Source organism: Gadus morhua, chromosome 15 (genome assembly GCF_902167405.1).
Source record: "Gadus morhua chromosome 15, gadMor3.0, whole genome shotgun sequence".
Classification (NCBI taxonomy): Eukaryota; Metazoa; Chordata; class Actinopteri; order Gadiformes; family Gadidae; genus Gadus; species Gadus morhua.
This window is the reverse complement of record NC_044062.1, coordinates 923,290-933,881: the sequence shown is the minus strand read 5'-3', so window position 1 is coordinate 933,881 and position 10,592 is coordinate 923,290. Positions and strand designations below refer to the sequence as shown.

The following is a 10,592-nucleotide window of genomic DNA, read 5'->3' as shown; positions in this document are numbered from 1 at the left end:
TTTCCGGGGCTATGTTCCTACCAGTGTGAGAGGTTTAGGGTCACACTCCCTGCCTTCATATCACACCAGAAGAGATCACCTGCAGGCTGTGGGTCTCATGTAGAGCGAGGACAGCTGCACTGGACAAGCACATTGAGACAGCGTGCAGTAGACACCACACACACACACACACACACACACACACACACACACACACACACACACACACACACACACACACACACACACACACACACACACACACACACACACACACACACTCACACACCTGAGTCCTTGACACGCACACACACACACACCAAACACACACAACACTCAAACACACACAGACATCTGAGTCATTGAGACTTATTGCTTTTAATTACACCACAAACAAAACCAATTATTTCAGTTTGTTGGTTTTGGGATATGAGCTTCGCTGCTTCACTGAAAGTACCTCTAAATGAATAAATAATCAAGCGTGAGAGTTTACAACACCTTAAAGGAGCTCCGTGTGTGGTCTACGGCCCTCAGCGTAACCCTGGCCATGAGCACTTTACAAAGTAAGCACAGAAGTTACAATTGCGATCCATTCCCTCGTGTACTCTCCCTGCGAGTGCAGCTCTAACCCATGAGTCCAGCCGGAGCACGTTGGTGTGGACAGTTTGTTAGCGAGCATTACCACTTAGTTACTGAAGATGTGTTCGATAAACTCAGAACAATGCAGGACATAGCAAGATATTGATATTCAGTCTTTACAGCCTTGATTTATCTACTTACTGGGCATTAACAATGATAAATATGTTACGCTTTAAAATGAATCTAGCACTGCTGTACACTGTAAAATGTAGAATAAACCACTTATCAGAATTAATTCTTAGTTCATCTTTTAAAAGGGAATGGGGAAAATTATGATTATAATGATAAAATATAAAAGGCACTGCCCATTTTAAGGGGATCTGGAGAGATGGGCAAGTGAACAGACAAATAGATGCAGATAGAGATGATGAAGGAAAGAGAGATCCACGTGTTCACCAAAGAAGAGAATGAGGGACAAATGTACTTCCTTACAGTCATGACAATAACATGGATGATGGACGAATGAGTGAAGGATAGATGGTTGCATATACGGTTGATGGATTCATGGATAGACGGATGAATTGTTGCATGGATGGATGATGGATGAACGTCTGCATGGATGGATGCATTAATCAATAGACTGAATGAATGCATGAATGGATGAAGGGATACACATGGAGGCTGGGGTAGGGGGCGGTTTGAAGTTGGGACAAATTGAAAGTTTGACAGATTGCTGGACAGATTGTGACCAAATATCTCACTTGAAGGGGCAAAGCTAGAAAAGGAGGGACGTTAGAGTATGACAGAAAATGTACAGAGAGAGAGAGAGAGAGAGAGAGAGAGAGAGAGAGAGAGAGAGAGAGAGAGAGAGAGAGAGAGAGAGAGAGAGAGAGAGAGAGACAGAGAGAGAGAGAGAGAGGTAGAGAGAGAGAGAGAGAGAGAGAGAGAGAGAGAGGGAGAGCGAAAGAGTGAGAGAGAGAGAGAGAGAGGTAGAGAGAGAGAGAGAGAGAGAGAGAGAGAGAGAGAGAGAGAGAGAGCGAAAGAGTGAGAGAGAGATAGTTGGAATGGGAGAACGAGAGAAATGGGAGAGAAAGATGAAGCGAGAGAGAGCGAGAGAGAGAGAGAGAGAGAGAGAGAGAGAGAGAGAGAGAGAAAGGAGAGAGCCAACGAAGGGGAGGGGAGGGGGGAGAGAGAACAAGAGGGAGAGAGACGGAGTGGGAGAGGGAGACACAGAAACACAGAGGCATCCCAGCTCCGGTGAGTATTTATAGATCAGACAGTCAGAGGAACCTGCCTGGCTGAAGCAGAGTGAACTCCCAGCTGCTGTGGCCGATGTCTCTATACATCATAGATCTATACATCAGAGCCAGTGGTCTATATCTCATGGACCACTGGCTCTGAGACATGGTCAACCGGCTTTCGGCCGCCCCCAAACTAATAAATGTGTTGAACAATTCAAGGTTGTTCATTAGGAGCTTATTTAAAAGCTGCTCTTGGTGGCAGTTCAAATTCTCAAAGGGCTTCACGAGTGCATCTTCAAATTAGATTTTTATGGCCCTGTTTGACACGGATAAACGACCCAAAACGTGGATACATTAGGTAAGAAGGAAAGACAACCTTTAGCCAAATTACAAGCCTCAATTGCTATGGCCTTGATAACTACAATATCTATGAGTTTAGATATAGGCCCTACCTAAATCCCAAATTAATTAATGCAATAATCAATAATGAAATGCCTTTAAAATGTTTCACAGTTTTGATTGACATCCTAAACTTGGTATTTTATTGATTGCATCGTTAATTTTCCAAATGATATGTATAAGTTAATTTAGTATTAATGGAAAAAAAGGATGAGACTTGGTGATCAGGTGTATATCTTTCGTGCGCGTGTGGGCGTGCGCGTGTTATGTGCATGCCAGCGTGGAGGAGAGTCCGGTGAAACAGAGGCGCGCGTGGCTCACTTCACCGAGAGCGCGGAGAGCATCTGGTTGGCGAGAGCGCACGCTCAAAGAGGGTCTCAAAAAACAACGACTTGAAAAGATTTCTTGGACGTTTCCCCCCCCCCCCCCCCCCCCCCCCCCCCGCCCCTCCAAATGGCAGCGTAACAGGACTCATTCATTCTAAAGTCGGACCATCCGTCGTGAGGTAGGCTCAACGTTAAGGCGCGTCTTGTGAAAAACAATTAGCATATATAGCATTCAAGCGCAAAGAAAAATGAAGACGAAAAACCGTGACCAAAGCTTGTCGGATTCCAGGGAGCTCGACGGCTCGTATGACCAGCTGACGGGTGAGTGAACGGGCACTTAAAGCCCCGGCGAATTCACAAGTAACGTCTACATTAAAGGATTCAATATGCAATATCAACCAATTACAACCTTAGGCTACTCCACCTAACTTGAACTTGTATGATGTAGCCTTTATTCCAACCTGTTAGATGTAACCTGTTGTGATACAGCCAGCCGCGTGAACCAGACTTTCCAGCCAACATTAATTCGTGCCGAAAAAATAACAAAAATGCATAATGTATCTTTTAATGGCATGTGTTGCATGCAAAATGTGTGTCATTGAATAATGTCGATTACATATTGACGGCTTTTAAGTAATGTATATTATTGGTAAGATTTGCTGACATGGCTCATTTATGGGAGACCCTATTGCTTGTATGGCTGGTTAACACTTGCTTCATGCGATATCTAGAAGTGTCTGACCTCCTCGAGTTTGGAGAGTAATGACTCGTGCCCTTCATTAGAACTACACGACAACAATAATTGTTTGGTTGACTCGTTTGAAGTGAATGGACTGTCTTGTGCCAAAGCAATTCACGTTTTCCCCCTTGCGTGTGAGCTTATGTTTGCGTGAGCCGTGAGCATAAACGAAACAATGTCTCCAGAATCATGTCACACGCCTTTTGTAGAGTGAATTAATGTAAACCATTGCCGCTTGTTCCCCATTGTTGGAATACATTGGATTCTCTTAATGGGAAAAGTGACAAGAAAAGAGGAGCGTTATAATTGGATGAATAGAAAGTCACGTGCGTGACAGACAGTGACTCTGACAGCTGTGAACATGTTTTACTAATTGATCATACAATAATGTTTACACACACACACACACACACATACATACATACATACATACATACATACATACATACATACATACATACATACATACATACATACATACATACATACATACATACATACATACATACATACATACATACATACATACAGACTAAAACACACGCACTCTCATTGTATATCTTTATTGAGGTTGATGAGTTGTTTTTAACATAACATTTTAGTCACGTGTTTGCACATGAATTTCTCTCCAAAGACCAAATGACAGAAGTGTAGTGTAGCAGTTTGCATTGTGATATTAGATAACTGCGCTCTAGTTACGGTGGTTTGCCCGCTCAGCCTCAGCTGCCAGAATAAAGGGCTTCTCTTTATGGCTGAACACATTGTTGATCTGTCTGCCCTGAGATTGTACCTGGGCTCCACGGAGCAAATCACATCTCATTTGCAGGAGAGCTATGCATTAGCGGCCAAGGAGCCTTATGTTTAGTACAAATCCAGTGCAACACAATTTAAGATAAGATTGCCTGTGTTTGTGTGTGTGTGCGTTTGTGTGTCTGTGCCTATCTGTGTGTGTACTTTTGTCTTTGTGTCCATTTTATAATCCGGCTGTGTGTGATCATGTGATGTGTGTGCGGGTTTAGGCATCGTCAGGTGTCAGTGCGACTGGGCATGTGCCGTTAGGCTATATATTTATCTTAGGTGGGTGTTAGCGGGGGGAGCTAGTGGTAAGAGTATGCTGTTAAGATTGGTGAAATAGTGTAATAGTGTACATCACCTTCCAGACGGGGACTTCATACGCTGGGATTGCCAGTGATTGTATGCCAGGCTGGTGGACCAGCTGTTCTGCATGGCCAAACATAAAACAGGTCTACCGAAAGGATGGCAAATCACTTTGATGGAACATTGACTCCTGCTTTCCTGTTTTCAGCTTGTGTTTTTAGACTTCATGGTCAGCTAATCACACCCCTGTGCATTCATTCAACCCAGGCTTAATGTCTATATCACTGTGTGTTATTGGTGTGCTCGATAAACTTGGATCCGATTTATCACGGCAGCTGACACAACGATTATTCGCATAGTCGATGTGTTTATTAGTTGCTCGTCTATAAAATGTCGTAACTATTGACACTAATGCCCATCACAGGTCACCAGATTACAAATGGAGATATTTGAAGTAAGTGCTTGCTTGTTTGTTGCGCAGCCAAGACATTTTTTCAGCCAAAGTATTCCTTTTTATAATGCTTTGTAACCCATTAGCTTCTAGCTTTTTCCATAGCTGTTATCTTCCAATTCAATGCTCCCGCCCCCCTACTTATTCCCTATGTCTATATCTTGTTTGATTTATAGGTTCTATGCATCCGTTCTCAACTCCCAGACTCTTTGGCATAAACATTTTAAGCCAAACTTTCCCCCCTCTGTGATTGATCATGGCTAACTCATCTTCTATAGACCCCAGTGAATTCAGGCCCGCTGTGCCCTGAGACATGGTGGTGAACTATGGGCATACGTCTGGCCCACTCTAATGATAGAATGCATTGCTGCGGGAAGAAAACACATCCGATATTCAACTGGTGTGCTGCTCTACTTAATCTTTACCGTTCGCACGTCGGGGAAACCAACAGTCGGGACAAGTAGACAGGGGAGGAGGAGGATATATCAAGACCTCCTAGTTATTTCCGGCTGAAAAGCACAGTGTACACGAGGTAATTTGTGTACTGACTGCTGAATGCATGACTTTCTGTTATGAGAAATGTTGTGTGGGTAGGACTTCTACAGTTGAGTCATTCTTCTTACTTAGAAGCAGTGTGTTGCTGTGTGTGTGTTCATGTGTGTGAGGGATTGAGGGGAAAGCGAGAGGGCATGTGCTGAGCTGGTGTGTTGTTATGTGTTGGTGTGTGTCGGTGTGTATGCATCCTCGATGAAGCTGACCTGCGCGTTGCTTAAAGGTAGTGTGGGTGGTCTCCAACCATCCGCCTTTGTTTAGAGTGAAACGAAAACCCTCTAGAAATAACTCTGCTGGGGCAAGTACGGTGGAGCACACTCACTAGGTGTGTGTGTGTGTGTGTGTGTGTGTGTGTGTGTGTGTGTGTGTGTGCGTGTGTTTTAAGAGTTGTGGCTCGAGAGATGAGTGGTAATTATAGAAGTGTGCTACAGTAATCTCCTCTTCCGCCTCACTTGCCAAACTCAAGGGGAATTGCATCAAATCATACACACACACATATACGCTTGGACACACACACACACACACACACACACACACACACACACACACACACACACACACACACACACACACACACACACACACACACACACACACACACACACACACACAGACACACACAGACACATACACAATCACTCATCCTTGTTTCTCCACATATGCTATAATGTCTACTTATACTCCCTTTGTATCACTTGGCTGAGCCCAGAATATACCCTCTGTTGGCTAGGTGATGAGCAGTGCCTGTCAGCAGGCGCCACCCAATCACGTTCCACAAAAACCCTGCAAGCATAAACGACGTTAACCGAAATTAAAGTTGCACCTTCCCTACCCCATCACCGCCCACACATCGGCTCTGTTGGTTTGTCCCAAGTCGTTTTAGTTAAAGACAAAAGGGAGGAAACGTGTTTCTGCCGGAGACGATGGCTGTTAGCCATGTGCAGTCCTGGCTTTGGTTTCATAACTGGACTGTCAACGTGGGAGGCGAGTGAGCCGTGATAGGTGGACACCTTCTCACTTGGTGTCCTCTCAGTGTTCTGTGTGTGTGTGTGTTAATGATGGGGAACAGCAGAGGTAGGCAGGCAGGGCTTCATCTGGGTCTTAGTGAGGGTTACTGATAGCCAATCAGCAGGGGTATACACCCGTGGCCCACGACTGACTGGATGTGGTCAACATGGTGGACGGAGTGGAGGCATTTCATGATAGAAGAGATGAGAGTCAGCATGTGAGGTCCTATTCCTCGAGGGACACCAGGAAGACCTTCAGACTAACCTATTGAAACTAGTGCTTGGCTGGTAGGTAAAAGGATTAGTTACTCAAAGTTTATTTTGGACCATTGTTAAGACTATTACAAGTTATTCCCCAATAAAGACAAAACAACATTAACTGCAGTCACAATATTAAAGATTGCATTGCATTAGAGGATATTCCATTAGATTGGATTACATTATGGGATTGGGTTACCTTGTGGGATTGGATTACATTATGGGATTGGACTGGATTGGATAAAATCAGATTATATTAATACTTAATCATCCCAGGGGGGCATTATTTGTTACATTAGAACCCCAAATAGGCTAATGTAGGCCTAATAAATATAATATAATATTGATTACCAGTGTTTCCCCCAGTAAATGTCTTAGTCAAGGTGGTCAAGGAGCGGGGGGGGGGTCTCCCTGGTTAAATTCAATTAAAAAAGCTTGATGTCACGACCATTGTTGTGAACATCGATGCATTATTGATCTTTATTTTTACACCTGACCTGATGGAAGTATGTTTTCTTTCTCTACGAGAGTTTTCTACTTTGTTAATGCATAATAATTTAAAAAAAAAAAAAGAAAAGAAAAATTGTTTTTGATAATTTTTTTTATTTATTTTATATACATTGGTAGTCAAGGCGGGGCCCTATTGTTGATAAGGCGGCCGCCTTAACAACACAGTGCTGGGGGAAACACTGATTACCATTATAATTGTTGCACAAATACACATACATTCAAACGTTGACTGAACAATACAAGTACAAAAGCAAAACATAACTGTAATGCGACCTGGTCAAGAAAAAGGAGACAAAATTGTGTGGTTGAGCTGCAGGGCAATTATCCTGCTCTCCTGCAGCCCCTGCACATGTTGATTGACAGAGATGATTGTGATATTGTATGAGCTGGCGTTCAGGGCGGGGGTGTCTCACACGGCAGGGAGTGTCAGGGGGTGTCTCACACGGCAGGGAGTGTCAGACATGAGAAGCTGGTCAATGAACGAGGTCCTGTTGGTTCACTCGACAGTACTCCTACCCTCCACCCTAGGTGGAGGGTAGGAGTACTGTCGAGTGAACCAACAGGACCTCGTCCGTTGACCAGCTTCTCATGTCCGAGGTCCTGTTGGTTCACTCAACAGTACTTCTACCCTCCACCCTAGGTGGAGGGTAGGAGTACTGTCGAGTGAACCAACAGGACCTCGTCCGTTGAACAGCTTCTCATGTCCGAGGTCCTGTTGGTTCACTCGACAGTAGGAGTACTGTTGAGTGAACCAACAGGACCTCGTTCATTGACCAGCTTCTCATGTCCAAGGTCCTGTTGGTTCACTCGACAGTACTCCTACCCTCCACCTAGGGTTTTTTTTTCTCTTTCTTTCATTATGTGGTTCTCTCTCTATCTTCCACTTTCCATTGCATCCCCTTCTTTCTTTCTTCTCTGAGTGAGACTGCGCACACACACACACACAGACACACAGACACACAGACACACAGACACACAGACACACACACACACACACACACACACACACACACACACACACACACACACAGACAGACGACCGTCTTGGGACTGTAGCTTAATGGGAGTGGATGCCAGAATCAATTCTAACAAGTTTTAATCTTTGACCAAATGTGCGTGGGGACCTGGGCTCGTTAATTAAAATAAGACCCGTCTTAAGTTCCAGCGTTGCCCCTTTGCCCTTGCATGTGTACGGCAGCCCTTCAGTGATGGCTGGGGGAGATGCATCCCCCGGAGTCGAGAGGGAGTCAGAGAACGCATAAGGGTGCGATAGCTACTCATTGAATGAATAAGAATATGACTGGATGATAATGACAAACGTGGATGTTTTAAGTTGTAAGTTGTATTTATTGCAGTTAATGTAAGTTGCTCTTCATAATGTGCTAAATTGAATTGAATTAAATCTGTGGGTGGATGTGTGACAGTGTGTGAGAGTGTGTGTGTTCATGCGTATGTGTATTTGTGTATTTTCCCCATTTTCTCCAAATCATGATGAGGGTGATGATGATTGACTGAGCGTCTCGGGAGCATGTCATCCATCATCTGCCTCTCCCTAGGCCTGCACTGTCCTGTCACTCACACCTGATCTGCGTTCCCCCATGGTTTAGACTGAGGAGCTAAATAGCAAATGGACAGCATCTTGTTGGCACCACAGAGAGAGGTAGACCATGCTTCTTAAACATGCTGACTCATCTTCTATGTTTGTGTATATTTGAGATAGAGAGATGGAGAGAGATCGAAAATGGTCTTATGTGGTTATCAGCTATATAGTTGGAGTTGGAGATTAAAGGTTTGTTCAGTCGGGCTTGGGGCGGTGCAGTGTGTGTGTGAGCCATCCACTCATTTGGAGTGTGAAGGTCATGACATTCTCTATTTAGAGTGGTGGAAAGCGGTGTGTGTGTGTGTGTACTCTTGTGATGTGTGTCTATGTAGGAGTATGTGTTATTTACTTATTTTCTTCATAGTTTTTTCTTAGATTTTCTCCAGACTAAATTAAGTGCAGAATGCACTTCATCAGTCAACAATAGGAAGTGGGTCCTTTCTCCATCACTGCCCTTCGCAGCTGGAGACGGTAAATGCCTGGGACCACTGCAGAGACATTTGTCCTGGAACTGAATCCCACCTGTCCCAAAAAAGATAAAAGCCCCAAAAAAGGAAGAAAATCCCCAAATTCCTAAAATAATCCTAACACTAAAAAAGATAAATGATAAATGTAAGTGGGTGTTAGTGGGTTTTTTGCTGGTGGCAAAGGGGCTTTAATGACTTTAAGTACTATCCAATGATGCAGTTCCGATAGTCTCCTCATAGGCAGGGCGATGGTGAATGTGGGTTATTAATGAGTGACACCCAGCCACGTTGAGTCACCCAACAACAGCCGGTGTGTTGACAGTACAACAGAGGGCGGATTCAGCACACAGCCACAGATTACACAGGACGGGTTATCCCACAAGACCAGCACTCGCATTGTTTATTATTTTTAGTTATTATTTATTTACAACCCATGTGCATCCATACCACACACACACACACACACACACACACACACACACACACACACACACACACACACACACACACACACACACACACACACACACACACACACACACACACACACACACACAGCAAAGGACCCATGCAGACTTAAAGAGAGTCGTTCATTGTGCAGGAGAACATTGCAGCTAGTCTGACAATCAATCACAAAGTTCAAACTGAACTAGACAGACACACTCAACCACAGGCCTGTGGACAGCTCTGCAGATGTCAGGAGAAGATGGACAAAGCCAATCACTAGTCACCAGTAATCCTGTCTGTCCGAATACACGTCTCCTAAGCCAAGGATAACTGAAAGCTCTTTATTACTCTATTATGACAGCAACTCAACACGCACGCACGCACGCACGCACGTGCACAAACACACACACACACACGTGCACAAACACACACACACACACACACACGTGCACAAACGCACACACGCACACACGCACACGTGCACACGTGCACACGTGCACACACACACGTGCACACACACACACACACACACACACACACACACACACACACACACACACACACACACACACACACACACACACACACACACACACACACACACACGTACCAGGTGGCAGTGGCTATCATCTGCTACACCTAGGCACAGGCTGCAGACTTACTTAATAAAAATGGAAAAATGGAGTAGAAACTTCTCGATAAAGAACTCCTAGATACAAAAGCTAGAAGAATACTAGATGGTCACCGGAATAACCTTCCGTCAGCAGGTCGTTTAAATATTCATGCCACCTTTATTTCTGCTTTAAAAGCAAGACGTGCCCGAACCACACCATGATGCCCGACGCCCCGTCCAACAGCGCTATCTTGGCGCCAAGCAGCCCCTCACTTTAAAATGGCGGCATCATTACAGGAGCCCTGTCAGGCCCTGGGCGCGCCGGC

The 10,592-nt window shown here is 44.6% G+C and overlaps 1 protein-coding gene across 2 annotated transcripts in view; it reads left to right on the top strand.

Annotated features, from left to right (window-relative positions):
* The first annotated feature begins 2,639 nt into the window (after positions 1–2,639).
* The window catches only part of LOC115559582 (Kv channel-interacting protein 2), a 104,181-nt gene continuing 96,228 nt past the window's right edge, over positions 2,640–10,592 (top strand). The window contains exon 1 of one of the 2 annotated variants that reach the window (XM_030378470.1): positions 2,640–2,845. In XM_030378470.1, coding sequence (XP_030234330.1) covers positions 2,773–2,845 — 73 coding nt within the window. In that variant the 5' untranslated portion in view covers positions 2,640–2,772. The remainder of the gene's footprint in view (positions 2,846–10,592) is intronic. The other variant, XM_030378471.1, reaches the window with a different exon arrangement.